General features: G+C 47.4%; 1 protein-coding gene across 1 annotated transcript in view; it reads right to left on the bottom strand.

Moving 5' to 3' along the window:
- LOC142574549 (solute carrier family 7 member 14-like) overlaps positions 1 to 18,700 on the bottom strand; it is a 177,876-nt gene that overhangs the window by 41,723 nt on the left and 117,453 nt on the right. Inside the window, exon 5 of the mRNA XM_075683603.1 lies at positions 11,609 to 12,740. Within this exon, the coding sequence (XP_075539718.1) occupies positions 11,609 to 12,740 (1,132 nt within the window). The remainder of the gene's footprint in view (positions 1 to 11,608; positions 12,741 to 18,700) is intronic.

The following is an 18,700-nucleotide window of genomic DNA, read 5'->3' as shown; positions in this document are numbered from 1 at the left end:
CAAGTCCAGCTCTCCGCGGCCGCGCGCTGCCTCCAGCGCTGGTAGTCGGGGCTGGCGTTCTCGCAGAAAGACGCGGCGAGATACGCAGCGAACAGATGACCGCTCTTGTACTCCTCGAGCCCTTTGACGCGCACTCGCCCGGCCATCCTGGACAGTTCCCTCCGGAACAGATTGTAGGCTGAGCCCGCTGCCAGGAAGTCGAGCACGGGGCTCATTCCCGCCCTGGTGCTTTCCTCCTCCGTGATGACGCTATCGTCGGCCTGGTACTTGAGGCACACACGAAGGGACTCCAGCGAGGTCTTGGCAGCCGTGAGGTTGTGGGCACGCGCGTAGTAGAGGACGTACTCGGCCAGGCTTCGGTAGGCTCGGAACGCGACACGCGCTAGATGGAAGAGCTCAACGACCGGGTCCGTAGGCAGCATGAGGTCGAAGGCTGTGATGGGAACCTGAAGCGTCTTGAATGGGGGGTCCAGTCTAGGCATGGCGTCGGAGAAGTGCAGGCTCCATCCGGTCCAGGACTCGTTTTGTGACGCTGCCAGTGGCCGCTGTCGCTTCATGGCGGAGTTCTTTACGTAGTAGTAAATGAAATAGAGCAGCGGCGCAGCCGGGTTCTTGGTGTAAATGCTGTCGGCGTACTTGGAACGCGTAGACAGCTTCCGCAGCGACAAGGGTGACAGCGCTTCCAACTGGATCAGCGCAATGTTCTCGAAGAGCTTATTCAAGGACGAATCCCGAACTTGGAACACCTCGCGCAGCTGGTCAATGAAAACGGGGGCAAACGAAGCGCTCGTCAACAAGTTTTTCGCCACGCGACCGTTGGACAGTTTGACCAGGTGCGAAGAACGGACGAGCTCCATGGGCATGTAGGGTTCCACCTCGAGCATGGTGTGAAGGCACTGGTCCTCGCGCGTCGCTTCGAACGGAAGCAGGTGCTCTTTGCTCACTTTCCACGACGCTATCCGGTTGAACAGCAGGTCGTCGCTGACGAAGGGCAGGATGAGGATCATCACGCGGAGGACGATGTGGTTCAATATTTCGGCCCTGTCGAACTTCCAGTTCTTGTACAGATTCAGGAGGTACTGTGGTGACGTGACGCGCACTCGGTCCACGCGGACATCGACGCCGAGGAGGCCCTGAAACAGAGACGTCCAGTTGACCAGAGGGATGGCAGGAAGGGTCTCGACGTCCGCGATGTCACAGCTGGACGAGCACTCGCGTTGTTCCGAGACCATGTAGCTCTGTAGTCTGAGTTCTAGCCGCGAGATACCGGTGTAGGCCGTGCTGTTCTTGCCCAAGCTATGGGCGAGCAACCGGAACGCCTTGTCGAGCCAGAGGTGGCTCCAAGACGACGTGAACGCCCGCTCGACGAGCAGCCTCGGCTGTCCCACGGAAACGACGATCCTCGACGCGTCGTCCGGGTCTCCCTCTACGCCCAGCCCGAAGACGCTGTCGAGTCCGAGCTCCCGCTTCAGGACGCCTATCTTGTGCGAGAGGTCCTCCACGGCAATACTCCGAGAACTGGCCGTGGAGAAGGGCCAGTTTCCAATGTTGAGCGTGTAGAGAAACGTGGACAGAAGCCTCGGGAACAGCGTGTCGCCCGACACTTTCTTGCACACCTGATAGAGAAAGCCCAGTTTCGGAACGGCGCCGGGTTTGAGCAGAGCTTTCTTGAGCATGTTGACGTACTGCTTCAGGTAGACCGTGTCCGTGGAGACATAGTGCGCCTGGCGTCTCAGCGCGTGGTCGTGCTGCCACGAGTCGCAGGCGTACTTGTAGAAGTCTCCGCAAGGGTTTATCGCCTCCCTGAGCAGTTGCGCGGTGCGCGCGGAAAAGTCGAGGCACGCCGACGTGTTGCACAAGACGACATCAGGCAGCGGGCGCTTAGCCCGTAGGAGACCGCCTGCAGCACTGGTTGTGACAGAGGGCGTGATTTGGCTGGGGTCTTCCGGGCTGGGACTCCGTCCGATGATCTCCGACCACGAGGAGAACGTCTTGTTCATTTCTGGGACGACGACGTGCTGCAGGACCCCGTGGAAACCCACCACAACCAGGGTGCAGGCGACGGACAGCGCGGAGCATCTGAAGAACGCTCGCTTCGTAGAGCGTTCGCGGTCGTCAGAAAAGGTCGCCTCTTCGAAAGACCGTTCCATGCTTCTTCTGCTTCTTATTTTTCTTCTTCTGGTTCACGTTCTCGCACGTGCAGTTTCGACCTGTTCTGCTTATTCAAGAGGCAGCGAAAATGCTACGACACATATTGAATTAAAAGGGAGCATTGAAAAGCCATATCGTAGAAATTGGTTAAGATTTTTGTGTTAGTATGACTTTAAAGGAGAGTTTGCGCCTTTAGTGGCACCGGATACCCCTCTTCGCGGACCATATAAAACTGAATGCACGAAAAACACCCAAAGCTTTCAATTATCACGAGCATGTGCGAATATCTCCAAGTGGTAACCAGCAAGCAATGTGTACTAGAAAAAGAATCCCAAATCGCAAAATTCCAGGAGTGAACCTTACGCTTCCTATTTCCTGAACAATTTTCTTTTTCTCTCTCATGCTATCCGGGAAAGGAGAGGGAGAAAGGGAGTAGGGAAGTGAGGAAACAGTTTCCACCCACCGGGCTTGGTCTGGGAAGGGAGTAGCTTGGTCAGCATGACTGCCACCGCAGATGCTCATTGAGGCACCTGAGGGGATTCCCCTACATGTTCGCGTGCGCATTAAACACGAGTTTCAGGATATACGGCATAACGTTTCCTTGACATCAATACGTATAGGCAAGAGGTCAGCGCATAACCTAGCTTCCATGAGAGTGTAATGGCGGCGCATTCTGCGTCCGTTCAACTGCCATTGTTGCTGTCACCACCGATTGGAGCAATGAGGGCTTGCTTTCTGTGGCACAAAACGCTTCCTTATTCAAGCTTGCTGATAATCGAATTCATGCATCGAATGTAATAGAACCACAGTGCGTACGCACAGCTCACATAAGATGACGAAACACTCTGCTAGAGCGATCTATCTATCTATCTATCTATCTATCTATCTATCTATCTATCTATCTATCTATCTATCTATCTATCTATCTATCTATCTATCTATCTATCTATCTATCTATCTATCTATCTATCTATCTATCTATCTATCTATCTATCTATCTATCTATCTATCTATCTATCTAAATAAAATTATTTATTATGCTTAATGATTAAGATGAGGGCGAGTGTAAAGCGCAGCTGTCTGAGGCACTGCACATACATAACATCAAAGCTACAGAGCGGGACAATACAGCCGCTCCTACGCGAACCTTTTTTGCGGTTTCCATATCACTACGCGACCCATACACAAAACTGTGCAGCGGCGAAATTTTGCCATCGCATTACTCTGTCAGGCAGAGAGGGTGAGCTTTGATTCGTGAAAATGAAAGGAAAATATAATTGACCAATGTTTACATCCGTTGCCATCGTATTTTCTCGATATCATCGAATTTCGAAGCGAAGAAGGCGCGGAGATGATATGTAAAGCAACAAGAAATAGGAAGTTCACAAGGTAAAGGAATGCAAAAGAAATAGAACAGCTGATCCAGTGGATGTCTCCCAGCTCTGACATTTTGATCCCCAGACGTCCAAGAGGTTTACAGCAGTCAAAAGTGATCATTGAGTTCTACGCGAGAAAAGAGACGACGCCACGAATGTAAAAGGAAGCCAAAACAATGAACGATGTGATATGTTGACGTTTCCCGGCTCGGCCTGCTGTTGTTCGGTTTCCTTCCCGGAAATCAGCAAAAAGCCGACGAAAGGCTGGGGCAGCATCTCAGATGTCGACTCCAATTTCTTGTGTGGATTGCGAGCTTGGAACCTGTCGCAATTCTAGAAAGTTTGGTTCGCCATTCATTGGTTTTGTGTGTGTGTGCGTGCGTGCGTGCGTGCGTGCGTGCGTGCGTGTGCGTGTGTGTGTGCACGGACAACTGCGGAGCGTAGAAAATGCACTGTGAGCCAAACAGTACAGTCGGCAGAACAGAAACTGCAGATAACGAAAGCAGAAAAGACAGAAACAGTGTTCTTATGAAATTGAGTTGGGCGCGCTATAGAGCTGTTTATTATTATTATTATTATTATTATTATTATTATTATTATTATTATTATTATTATTATTATTATTATTATTATTATTATTATTATTATTATTATTTCCAGCCCTTTGAAAGAACCCGCATGAAAATATAACTACCAGTGCGACCTGACGGCTATAATGTAGGAAGCCAGAAAATCATAAACGAATGCGTGTGTAATATAAGCCAGTGATACTTTATATTACCCGTTAGATTTGTACATCCCATGGCTGGTGAGCAGATTCATACGCGATTAAACAAGAGTTTACATTCATCCTCATATTGTTGTGACGATACCAAATGGTGGTAGATTTTTGTTGCCTCTTCTCGTTTTTATTTTTCTCTGATTGTTTTGTTGGAAAGGGGAGGAGGGGGCAGACAGCACGACGTGTGGGTGGTTACATGGAAGGCAGAAGAGACTCATTTCAGCTACCGCAGTAATACGCTTTTGGGGTTAAAAAATACATTCCGCTAGAAAACTTGCAGTACATGCATATCTGCGCATGGACTAGCACTCGTTTGTCCCATTAGCAGCTCTTGCAAAAATCATGCATGACATTATATTGCATAGCAAGCGAAACTCAATTGAAGGTAAGAAAAATTAATTAGGAACACAACCGAATCTTTGTAACGGCTTGCGTAAGAGAATATTCCCAGAGAGAAACTTCTCTTCCTCCCCCCCCCCCCCTCAGGAACGCACACGTAGTCTGCTGACCTCCATGATACAACAACCGACCGATGGGTTGCCTTTACACTTCAATGTAAACAAACCCAAAGCACGTGTGCAAGAAAGAGAGAGCGCGACGCAGGATCACTGAGAATGTAAAAAACGAAAAAAACAATGTAATAGCGAGAAGACCTGCAGCGACGTGTGCATCGGTTCACGCGAGCAAGGATTCGGGCCGATTACGTCGAGGCACGGCATAACGGTGGAGAAGAAAGAGAAAACACTCGACGAACCGGGACAAAAATACAACGGCAACGAAAAAGAAAACTAAACAAAAAAATTGTATATCGGAAAGACACATTCCCGAAATGATAGGTTCGTCCGCAACAGTCTCGTACACGCGCCTGCGACCTCTTTTTCATTGGTTTGTTTAGTCTTTATTCTTCGTAATTCCTTGCAGCCCTCTTTCCTCATTTATTGCCGCGACACCGCGTCGACCGCCGAGCGTTATGAGTATGTACGTGCTTTTCATTTGTCGTTATTTTTTTGCCGGGCACGTACATAATGACGCTCTTTGCGCGCATCGAGCGTGCGTGGCTTGTATATACTATAGAGTGTGTTGCCCCATCCCTAAGCGTTCTTCCCCACGCCACCTCCCTATTTCCCCCTTCCCCCATTTGCTGCTCAGCCTCCTATGGGTGCTGCAACCCCTCCGTGACTCTAGTCATCAATCGCCATTACATGGCGATCACGTCCGCAGAAACAAAAGAAAAAGAATAAGAAGGTTGTATGGGGAGAATTGCTGAGGGGAAAGGGGGCTCTGCTTCCGGATATCGAACGTTTGTTTCTATAGAGGCCGCATCGTTATATCCCGTTATACATGCGGGACGGAATAGTGTGTCCCGCCGTGTCACGTGGCCGCCAACCCCGAAACCCCCTTTCCCTCACCCCTCCTACCCTTCTTTTCCCCATCGCTGATTTCGTACTATCCGCACTATACCGCCCCTATGCCCTATTTCCCTAACGTTCTATGCGCTCCCCCGTCTCACGTTTTGCCGTGCTCATCTCATCAATCCATAAGTGCGGGCGCCACCTCTCGGTCTGCACGAGTACAATTTTGATGCAAACTCTCACTCTCCCCCCTCTCTCTCTCTCTCTCTCAGCAGTGCGCGTGGTCTGCGGTGCAACGACGCCACGTGTCGCAAGGCTCTGTGACGTAGCAGCGGCGATGAGCGGCAGGAAGAGCCAGTCGGCGATGCGTGGCGGCGGTGTGGCCGGCCGCAAGCCCCCATCAATTATGCAGAGCAGAATCGCAGGATAAACGCCGCGGTCTCGCGCGTGCGTGCTGCAGGAGGACGATTACAAAACAGCCAAAGAGCTCCGGAACGGGAAAAAAAAAAGGTTAACAAACCGAAACTGTCTCCGGGGAGCCGAGCCTCGTAAAATAATATTGCTACATGGGCGCACCATGGTTCCAGTAGGTAATACGACCGCATGTTCAACATGTAGCGTTGCCGGCACGTTTTTTTTTTTTTGGTTACGCTACACCGCACTCGATTTCGTTCCGTCTGCAATACGATTCGTGAAAGGATCCAGTGGATTAAAAGAATGCCAATGCACGATTTGCACTGCACGCAGTGCGTGCAATTGCAATGTACGCAGCACTTTCCAGTGCTCTTCAAACTTTTGGCTTTTGCGGACCTTTAGGGCTAACTGGAGGATCGATGTGAAGAGGTTGGAAGCAATAACATTTTTGCGGCTGCGTCAAAGAACTTTCCAAAGTAACATAAGCATCAGTTTGTTCACTTGTGCACACTGCTGAAAGCAATGCTCGACCAAGCCGTGCTAACTAACTAACTAACTAACTAACTAACTAACTAACTAACTAACTAACTAACTAACTAACTAACTAACTAACTAACTAACTAACTAACTAACTAACTAACTAACTAACTAACTAACTAACTAACTAACTAACTAACTAACTAACTAACTAATTAACTAACTAACTAACTAACTAACTAACTAAATAACCAACTAACTAACTAACTAAATAACTAACTAAATGTATGCATGAAAAAATAGTGTAAAAATGACAAATGAAAGGTAGGGAGGTTAACCAGGACTGAGCCCGGTTGGCTATCTCTACACTAGGGTAAGGGAAAAAGGGAGGCATGAATAAATAAATAAACACGCCATTGATTACGCTGCTACTCACTGGTGGTTCGAACATACTAGCGAGCCCACAATAAAGCAAAGAAAAATAGTAGGAACTGTGGGACAGCTCTTCAGAGCGAACGGGAGGAAATGGCACTAGTCGAGATGAACTCACATTTTCTCTGGAATTGCTCAGTTTGTTACATTATCTCGGCCCAGGGAAACACGATACAGTGGCGTATGCATGATCATGTTTTAGAGGTAGGCTATGGCAGCCTGACAAGTACACATGTAGGGCACCGAAAATCGATCCAGCAAATCTTGCTTTCGAGTATGTCACTCTGCTTTTCATTAGACATGTCGCGCAACTCTCTCACTGTGCCGCACTCTGTAAGAAATTTGTTAGGACGGCGGTTTCATCACTGCAGCTTTACTGCCTAACGTGCGGTCGCCTGATGCGGATTTAATCTCACGCGGCTTGTCTTGACGCTTCAACGTCCCACCACCACACGCAGCGCGGCTTAAATAAATTACGCGGCTTTGTCAACGCGGTTCTTCATTAATCCCTCCCTCCTGCTGTTGACTGCCCTCGCCCCATGTTTTTTTTTTCAGCGCACACTATACATAACTTGCAAGAGTAAACCGACCTTAAGCAGGTTTCTTTCTTTCTTTCTTTCTTTCTTTCTTTAGCAGGGCACGTCTGTTGTCGAGACACCCACACAGAAGATGAAAAACAGACTTTAAGGACGACGAAAAGACAGGCGAAGTAAAACACAGGTCTTGTTTGTCTGCGTGTAGAAGTCTATACAAGCACGCTCTGTCTCGCTTCGTTGTCTGGCTCGCGGAAGTTTTTGCGCAGTTTGTAAGCACCGGAGGATAACGTAATTCACTCTGGTAGTAATTACGCGACACGGATGTTGACGTTACGCGAAACTATTTTTTTTTGCGTTTACCCAGACGGCGCTTTCTTATTCCAGCCTCACACTTGGGCGAGGTTGCATCTGAGGGCGATATTTGTTGGCACTCTTGACTAGATTTCTTGGCTATATCCCATAGGTATAATATTTATAAATGTCCTCGTTATATCAGGCCATGTTTCTTTTTTTTTTTCTAGTGGGAACAGGAACTTGCCTTTCGCATGCCGCGTAGTTCTGTCACATCAGCTGTACTATATACGGCGAGGTGGACATTAATTGCGTCATAAATCGCAGTTCGAGATTAGCGGGCTGAGAATGTTTTACTAGTTAACTTATGAAATTATTCACATCCGGGTACATGTTCGCATCGCTGGATAGAAGCCAAGCGGTAATGAAGTCATGTCCATTCAGCACCATAATTTATTTGCTTAGAACAAGTTGCGAGCGCTACATCTCCAAGATCCAATACGAATCCTCCAAATACGAAGGGGACGCTGTATTGTAAGTCCCTAGAATAATTCTTAATATCCCTGGTTCCATCACCACGCAGCAAGAACTTCGCGTTCGGGAGACGAACCCGAAACGTCGTCCTGCAGCAGCGGAACGTCGGGGGCGTTGACCCAAAAACGGGAATTGTCGCAACGAAGTATATGAACAAGCATCAAATATGTGGCACAAAAAAAAATGTTAGTCCCTTGGAAACTTGCGCGACATTCCGAACGAAAAAAAAAAGAAAAGAAAGAAAAGTAACGCAGCAATCAAAACGCCAAGCGCCTCGCGAAAGTTCTCTTCGGGGCGAAGCGTGGAGAACAGAGATTAAATGAAACTGAGAAGGACAAAGGGAACGAGAGAGAGAGAAAGCGATTCTCTCCAGCACTTTCCAAGGAAATAGGGAAATAAGCCGCGTTCATATCGCATGTAATGGGAGGACATGGTGCAGTAAAAAGCGTGGCCCTGGCTGCGGGCTTTTTCCGGCGGGCGCTTCTGTTGCCTTTATCATATTCATTATTATTTTCCTTTGTCGAATCCGCTCATTTCTGAGAACTCGGTGTCACAACCTGCTCGAAAGCGAGACTTCCGGACGAGACGAAGTGAGAGAGAGAGAGAGAGAGAAAGAGAGAAAGGGAGGGAGATATATATATATAAAGAGAGAGAGGGCCAAGTTTCTGAGCTGGAAAACACGGGGGAAACGATTTTTGAGTTGGGAAGCAAGCAGCAGCGCTGGCATCCTCGTGTCCGGTTTTTCCGAGCCGAAAGGAAACGCAGCGAAGTGATTAATTAACGGAACACCTCGGCTCAGGAGCACGAGAGAGGGAGAGAGAGTGTCTGCATGTGTGTGTGTGAATGAGGGAGAGCGAGAACGATCAGAACATGGCGTGGCTTCTTTCTCTCTTTCCGCAGGCAGATTGTGAAGGAAGGGCAAGTAGCAGTACAGTTTTGCTGCATTTAAACTACAATACACGAAAGAAGAATGACAGCATTGGGAAGCCCACGTGAGGAAATAAAAAAAAATAAAAAAATAATGTTCGCAGCCTGTGCGTACTGTTTTTAGCTGTACTATATTTAGCTGTAATCAGAGCAACGGGCTTAAAAAGAAAGAAAGAAAGAAAGAAAGAAAGAAAGAAAGAAAGAAAGAAAGAAAGAAAGAAAGAAATCGTATTACGACCGCCTGTAGACTGGAGATTGCAGCGATTGGTCTCGAAATGAAAACAAAAGATAGAATAACCATAAATTAGAGAAACAACGGATCATTTTTCTCTTTGCTTTTTTTTTTTTGGTAACGACAACGTGGAGACAGATTTTGCAAATGACGCACGCTTCGTCAAGTCACGCATTGAGTCATTTCTTTACACTGTCTACATTTCACACTCGTCAATTTTTTTTTTTCGGCAGCATTGGAAGGGTTTCGAAAGAGGTGATAGGATAGAAAGTTTCGTTGGAGAGGGAGAAGGGGTTAGAGAATCGAGTGGAGAGGAACCGGGAAGAAAGCATGTACAATATATATATATATATATATATATATATATATATATATATATATATATATATATATATATACTGTACCCACGTTTCACGCAATGGTGAGTTCGCTCAGTTTCGGTAACAAACGTATTTCTCGTTTTCGATCGCGGGCAACGAAAATGCTACTGAGGCTGCACGCTACTCACGATGTAACGCTTATATGTTCCTTCACTCGCAAATTCTACGTAAGAAATGCGAGAGGAAGAAAACGCACAGTAAAACTTGCTGACGCGGCAGCAAAAGAAAATTATTTCTTCGTATTCAGCCTGGACACGCCTCTCATCCTCTTTCTGTTACAAAAAAGAAAAGCAGGATCGAATAACCGTGTATCAAACACTCGAGGCTTCGTTTAGTTGCCACGGAGCCATAAGCGTGCCTATCACTCTTGAAAGGCGTGGAAGTGTGTCACGCCAATGGGGCGGTTGTGTAATCACGCTTTAAGTGCTCTATCGATCACACTCTATATATATATATATATATATATATATATATATATATATATATATATATATATATATATATATATCGCTATTTTCTTGCTCCATGCAGCCGCGGAAAGGTTTAATGAACAGGGGATCGATGCGAAACAAGTGTCGCGCTATCCTCGGGCATCGGGAGTTCTCGATCCGCGATGAGCTCGCACACTTTCGCGCTTTCGTGCACAGGCCTTCATACTAAGTTTGTATGAAACTATACCTCTGCAGGAGCAAAACAAGCTTTAAAAGAAGAAAAAAGAAAGAAGACACATATTTAGCTGATCTATGCGAATTCTTAGAGGCCAACATCTCTACCGCAAGGAGATATGAAACGCAGTGAGGAACAAGCGAGTAGAATCAGGAGAACCAAGGGGTTGAATTTTGTTTCTTTGTTGCTTGTATTTTGCATAGAATCCATACGAAACCAACAGACAGTAAATGCAAGCCAGGCATAATGCAAATTAGCAGTTTAACTCCACTGAAATGTCACATTCAAATGTTTCGCTGAAGGCTCCTCTTCGAATACGATGTGCGGCTCAGAAATCCCCATTTCCGATAAGTGGTTGCCTCGGCGGCCCTTGGCTGATTTCCGGCACGCCGTGTCACCTTCACGTTTCATTCTAAGCCACGTCACGTGTTCTTGTGTATATTCCTACGTTTGTGCACTCAACTAAGCTAGTTGGAAGTTACCGCCCTTGTTACCGCTCTTGTCACACTCCGTGCTGCCTCTTCCTAGCGGCAAATATAGCCGTTAGTACAAATGCGGAAATGTCTATATACTCAAACGGCCTCCGATGAACAAACAGCTTCAGCCAAACCGGCCGCAGTAGCCTGTGCTGAACTCAAGCCCACGGGTGCATTACCTGCCGGGGCGGCCGCATTCCGATGGGGGTAGAATGCGAAAACGCTCGTGTAACGTGCACCGGGCGCACGTTAGCATAGTGCCCCATATCTCAACGACAGACCATCGCACGCGTCTCGCGTACGTAAGATGTACGTTGGCCTTGGACCTCCGGTAAGTTGTGTTTTCTTCCATCCGATTTTCAGTATACATTTCTATCAAAAGAACATTTAATGTCCCCTATCATTTCCTTGGCTTCATTTCCCGTTTCATGTAGTTCTATATAGAGAGGGTTCTTTTAAAATCTCTCAGGGCCGACCTTTCTTGAGATCAGGCTCCTGTAGTTCCGTTTTCCGAGGAGGGATACCTGCCGAGCGTGTTTGCCCCGTGGAAAGCGACGAACCATGGCGCATCACAGCGACTCACCGAGCAGCTGCCAGACGAGGAAGGCGAGCCAGGCGGTGTAGGGCAGGCACACGCACAGGTGTACGTCCATCCACAGCGCGCACAGGGGCAGCAGAGGCACGCAGGGCACGGCGTTGCGGCCCGCCGACGGGGCGCCGTGCCGGGGCTGCCGCAGGGCGACGAGCGCCAGCGCCAGCACGGCGGCCAGCGCGGCCGTCGCGAGTGCCTCGAGCCACCAGCGCGCCGCGCCGGCGCCCACAACGCGCGGCGCGTGCACCGTGAGCACTCCCATGAGGAACATGAGCGCCACCATCGCGCACACCAGCACCGCGGTCCGCTGCGCCGAGCAGCGCGAAGGCACGCCCGACACGCCGCACGGCGACAGCGACGAGGACACTTTGGAGGAGGAGCCGCCGCCGACGCCCGATAGCGAGGTCACGTAGCCCTGGTTGACCAGTTCGACGGACCACGTCCTCCTCTGGAAGGAGCCGTAGCCGCCGCCGTTGCCGACGGCCACCGCCGAAGACCTCGCGGGGTCGCCGTCCGCGAGGCCGTCGACGAGGCATCCGCCCCGAGTCAGGGTCGCGCTCGAGTCCCTGCTCAGGTCGCCCAGCTCGAGGGGCAAGTGGTCGATGAGGCCGTAGCGCAGCGCCAGCACGGACGCCGCCGTGGTCAGGAGCGAGAGCACGGTGCCCAGACCCAGGATGCCCATGAGCGTGTCCGGGTGCACGAACATGGCGGCCGCCGAGACGAGAAAGCCGCCGGTGACGGCTGCCCGCTTCGTGCCCTCGGTGAGTCCGCACAGGAGTCCGTCGGCCGAGAGGGAGGCGAGGAGCGCGGACAGGCCTCGCAGCGACGCGGCGGTGGCCGAAGCGAGACCGCACAGCGAGCCGAAGCCGAGCACCCAGAGGAGGCCCGGCAGGCCCCGGATGAACGGTGCCTGGAGAAGCGGCGCCGAACCAGCTAGCTGAGAATGCGGCGACAGGAGCGTCACGGCCACCGAGCTGCTGAAGCAGCCCAGCAGGCTGAGCAGGAAGACCAGGCTGACGGCCGAAGGCACCACGCGGAACCGGTGCGCCGTCTCGGTGGCCGTCTGCGCCACCAGGTCGTAGCCGACGAAGGCGAACGTGCACGTGGCCGCGCCGTTGAAGACCTGCGACGAGAATCACGCGCGCGTTAACGAGAGCGCTAAGGTGACGTGACCTTAATGGGACGAAACCGCCTAGAATTGTGGGTAATGGCCGAGTTAAGGGTTGATGGGACCCGGAAGAGCGACCTTGTCTCGCAAAAAGTCCCGCCGCATGAAGCCCATATTGAGCCCTTAAGCTCCCGTACGTTTCAGCTCATATTACCACTTTGGTCGTAAAACAAACAAAATACAGACACCCCCCCCTCTCCTTTTATTGTTTCATATTTCCTGTTATCCGCGAAAAGAATTCGAAGCTGCCCTTCTTTTATATGTAGACGATTGAAATTCGGGTAATTTAGTTTTACCAAAGATTTCTGTATATAGGACTTTGTGATGTTCTTTTTAAAATTTTATTTATTGATACTGTCAGGCCCAGAGGAACTATAACAAGAGTGGGAAAGGACAAATTTGAGCATGATACAAAGTACAAAATGCAAAGATGGACAGATATTTATTAGAAAATAAATGCAGTTGCGACAATCGGAAAGTAAAATATCTTGGCACAAAAGAAAACAACAAAACATCACAAAGGCACAAAAACGTCAGTTCACTTCGTACAGACAATACACTCCTGCTCGGTCTCAGTAGCAAACAAAGGTTTCTCAATATTATGATGGTACGCGGTCAATCTGGAAGATGATACAACGGAGCCTGAGAGAGTGCTACAATGCTTGCCAGCGCGGGGAAGATAACTGAACTTAAACTAGTCATTTCTTAAAAGCGGTAATGGAATAAATTTACTGTGGCGATGTCGGGACGCTTCGTTACTTTTGATATCGAAATATTCTTATTTGTTTATCCTAACATAGTTGTGGATAATAAGGTAAAGGAATTTCAATCTTTCATATCTGGTTCTTGCTTCGAGAGCCGGTAGTTGAGCTTGTTCGCACAGCTGGCTTGGGAGAACCGAGGTGGCGGTATTTATTAAATATAAATCTTGAGGAAAGGCCTTGTATACTCTTTAAGCTTGACGCAGTTAATTGCTCTTTAAGGGTCCCATACTATTTTTGAACATTATACTACTAGCCTTACGAGAAATTTGTATGCGAGATTTTTTACAACGGGAGTAGCACTGTGCATGGCGCGTCTGAGGCACCACAGTGATTTGGAAGCTTCGGAAACTACCGTATATGATGGGCATTCCATCGTAAGTCTGATTTAAACGTTACTCTTTGATATTTGTCATGATTCACTCGTTCTAGCGTGTTCCAAATAATTTGGTAAATGCAACAAAGAATAGTTGGCTTCCTAGTTGTAGTAATGAGCACCGGCTTTAACTCCATCTGTCATTCGTAAGACCATTTCATTATTTTTTGAAGGTTAGAATTTAACTCATTGTGATCTTGGATTGAATTTAGTTTACTGTAGATCGCGCAATCACCAGCGAAGAGTCTTAACGGTACAGAAATTGTTTTTGTATATCATTAATGAAGATCAAGAATAAAAGCTGACCTAGTACACTACGTTGTGGTATCCCAGAGACGACGGATAGAGAGAACCCCCATGTTCGTGAAAAACGAATCGACGAGGAGAACCATTTTGTTATATTTGGTTTATAAACATAGTATTAAACTTATCTAGCAGTTTCGGGTGCGGAACGTTATCGAACGATTTCTCGAAATCCATGTTGACGACAGTAAAGAAGATTATGCTTATACAGTTAGTGCAAGAGATGTTTGGATACGATGTGTTCAAGTAACTTGGAAGTTGTACTGGTGAGGGAAAATTGGTCTGCAACTGTTCACAGAAGATTTTTTTTCCCCTTTTTTGAAGAGTTATGACTTCTGCTCGCTTCCAAGCACTACGAAAACATACGCTACTAACACATGACTGAATTATTTTTTTCGGATATTTAGAAACCCATTCAGGGCACCTGTACAAAAACTCAATTGGGATGCCGTCCGGGCCCAGGCTCCATTTGATGTGAACATGGACTAAGAGGTTCAGAACGCCTTGTTAATCATTTTCTAAATCGGGGATAGGCAATCTTGAATTTTCATCAACAAAAGGCGGTAATACACCATTTTCGCGTGTGAACACAGATGAAAAAAAATGAGAGATAAAGTTTTTCAGCACGTTCATGGCCATTGTCTTCTTCTACAGCTAGGTACGCCCATGAGAAAAAGTATACTGACCACAGGGTCCTCCCCAAAACAGAATTTCATCGTAATTAACATGCATAAACGGAAACTGACAAGTGCACTGGAAAATTCCTAATGCCAAGTTTAGAGTGCAGTCTTTAATGTCAAGTCGCATTCACAGACGGAGGAGAAAATGAGTTTTATCCCGCAATCCCAGGTCCACATACTTTTGCTCACAGGTGTACATACCAGATGACGAATTAAAGTAACGCGAAAATTTACCAGGGGCCGACGAAGAAACTTCGTTAGCCTTACGTTATAAAACCTTTTTTTTTATTCCTTTAGCAGGAGCTTGAATTCCTTGCTCATACGGGCAATGCAATGTTTCTTTTCAGGATCAAGGTTCAGTGAAGCCACCCTCCTTTTGCGTTTTAGTCTCCGTTAAACATGAAGTATACATCTAGTGATCCAAGGACTTCTTTTATTAGTGCGTTTAGTTTGTTTCGGAGTAAGCGAGTTAATGCACCGTGCTGTCACTTCAGAAAAGAGGTTTCATAATCGGTTTGTACTGGCACTAGAGCCGTAAAGCCGCATAAAACCAGAGAGCGAATACTCGACTGTCTATTACCGAAGCATCATAGGTGGCTCTAGAATTAGGGAAAATTGTGAGTGAATGAGTATTCGTTAACATGCGATGCATCTAACGACAACAAAACCGTCATGTGATCCGATAATCCGTAGAGTATTTCGCACTCGCGGACGGATGACTTCAAGCGCTCGGATACAAAGATCAATTATAGAGTGGATAATGTCGTAGGACATATCCCTGTGCAGTCGGTTAAAGCCTGAAATAAGTTATGACAGAAGGCAAGACTTAGCAACCACTCGCAACTAGGCACCTCTCGTGTGCCAGGCAATTTCGAAGGCCAGTCAATCCCATGCTGATTAAAATACCCAAACAACAGAATCTTACTGTCACGAGGTATGTTTGAACCGATAAAATATCGCAACTTTGCCGGTACGTCCACCGGTGACTTTGGGGCTATGTAGGCAGCCCCAATGAAAACTGTGTGGTTACATAACTTTGTTTTAATACAGAGCGCTTCGAAGTCATTTACGTCTCGCAAAGCAGAGAATGCTAGGTTATTTTTTATGATAATCGCAACTACTCCACCTTCATCTTCTCAATCTTTTCTGACTATTTTATAGTTGGTAGGAATAATTTTGGCATCTAAAATATGCTTATGCAGCCAGATTTCAGTGACTACCATCATGTCGGGTTTGTGTTCTAAGATTGTGCTTTCTAATTCAACCAATTTACCTAGTACACCTCTGGCGTTCAGGTTTATGGTGGTAAATTGTTGAGACCGGAGCTTTTCAAGTCATTTATTTCTCTTGGAAGAGGCACTCACCTGCACCTTGCATTAGTAGTTGCATTCCAGGCATGCCTGACATTATTCATCTTCAGCTTATCACACAGAAGCTTTACCTTGACTCTTCGTTGTCTTTCGTCTACTGTTAAATTGCAGAGGTTTTTCCGCATTTGAAGCACTCATTTATAACATTCCTCTGAAATGCCGATTTCATGTCCTTTCAGTTTGAAGCAGTTTTTCAAGGCACTCATTTTTTTCCATGGTGTCTCCAATCTTAATAATAACTGGGCGATATTTATCGAGAAATTTCTTACCTATGCGGTGTATTCTTCAATAGCGGTTATTTTCTGTCCCAGCAACTGCCCCAAAACTATCATTGTTTACGTTTCTTAATAATATTTCTTAATTTTCATTTTCGTCTTCCTGCATTCCTCGTACCATCAGATTGTTACGGCGGGACCTTGTCGGCATGTGCAACATACCCCCTCAGATGATATCTGTTTGTCCTGTATTATAGTAATCTTTCTCCAAGATGTCTTTCTGGGTTTGAAGAATTTCGTTTATCACTGTTTCCAACCCGCCGTGGTTGCTCAGTGGCTATGGTGTTAGGCTGCTGAGCACGAGGTCGCGGGATCGAATCCCGGCCACGGCGGCCGCATTTCGATGGGGGCGAAATGCGAAAACACCCGTGTACTTAGATTTAGGTGCACGTTAAAGAACCCCAGGTGGTCAAAATTTCCGGAGTCCTCCACTACGGCGTGCCTCATAATCAGAAAGTAGTTTTGGCACGTAAAACCCCATAATTAAAAAAAAAATCACTGTTTCCGTAAAGGGTCCTGGATTTTCCTCAACAAATGTCCCGAAAGCTTCAGCAACAGGCATGCCATAGAAAAGCAGGCGCTAATAAACATCATCATTACGTGTGGACACGACAACACAGTACATAGGCAGTCATCAAGGTCAATATATATAGGTCGCGAAGCTTGGAACAAAAAGCGTGCAAAAACCTATCGCCGGAGATATCACTTTGTGGTGCGCGATTGAAGCGCGACTAGATGAGGGGGGGGGGGGGGTGCAAGCACTAAATCTAGAAAACCTATGTGAAAAAAATATGTTCGAAAATTTTTGATCAGAATACTGTCATACGACTAAATACCCCGTTTGAAATATTTTTGCCGTACTAAAGCAACAAATGTTAATTTTTTTTCACAATATATTAGTTCGTTCTTAGTGACCCCTACCAACCTGTGATTCTGGCTCAAAACTTGGCAAGACTGTGCAAACCAGCTATTACGTCGTGCGGTATGGCGTTGCTCACTTGAACGCGGCAGTTTCATCCGAGATTATTTATTTTTTCTTTCCTTGCGTCTTTGTTCAAAGTGTGGCGTGAGCTACACTATGAAATTTTTCGTGGCCTAACACACGGCATTCATTGGCGAAAGATGTGAGCGGAGGCTTTTTGTTAGTGTGCCAGTTCGCGCAGCGACATCCGACGCGCTGTGTCTCGTCGCGACAATGAATGTGGAACACTCCGCGAAGAAACGTCGCGCTTTGTTTGTTCACTTTCCGTAACACAGGCTCTGAGTGTCCGACGGGCAACAACATTAGTAAGTCGAATGCCTTCGCAATGATAACGTGTTACAGTGTTGTCTGATAACTGTTGGCTATGAATACGTGGCGTCGCGCGGAATTGCGAATAATTTTGTGAGAAGGTTTCGCATATGTTGCTATACACTACGACCGCGTGCTGGCCTCAGTACTTTTCATCCACACAAGCATATTCTGTTCGGTCAATTATATTGGCTGCATTATTCTGGACGAATAAAATTGAAGTTGCTTTTGAAACCTCTGTAACACTGTCGTTTATTTCCATCCTATTCGCTCCCCTTGCTAAGGAATCCACTGGAGCAATTGCCGTCAATAACAGCTCAGTTATGTTCACAGTAAGGCATACTCAACTCCTATAGTTTATTGACATGCTGGTGCTTCAGCTCAGGTGAGTCCCAAGCTCCACTCGGCCTCGAGAAAGAAAAATAACTGCTGGCGTAATGGTCGAAGTGCTGGACGCTAAAGAAATTCAAACATTCGCGGCAAGCAGCAGAAGATCTTGACGTCACTGCCGTTTCCGTTTGTGACGTTACTTTTCATTTCCTTTTTTTTTTGCTTGCTGTTAGCTGTACCCCCGATACGTAGATGGCGATGGTTGCAACGAGTGGACATTTTCTTGACATGCTGGCTTCTACGGAAGCTTCGCTACCAGTTTACCTATTGGGAGCGAGCTCCACCACTGGAAAAGCTGGCGCCACCGTCGGCGTGACGTGGCATGAGGGATCACGTGGACACAGCGGCCGCGTCGGCTGCTTCGAAAGCGCCGAAGCGAGCTGAAAACGGAAGTTTAAGTCCCAGCTACGCTGCGGTTCTGATTAAGTGGTGAAGCTTTACCGCCTTGGTGTCTGCTTGACAACATTTG

Source organism: Dermacentor variabilis, chromosome 3, assembly GCF_050947875.1.
Source record: "Dermacentor variabilis isolate Ectoservices chromosome 3, ASM5094787v1, whole genome shotgun sequence".
NCBI classification, from domain to species: Eukaryota; Metazoa; Arthropoda; class Arachnida; order Ixodida; family Ixodidae; genus Dermacentor; species Dermacentor variabilis.
Note: the sequence above shows the minus strand (reverse complement) of the source record. Positions and strands in the feature narration are given on the sequence as shown.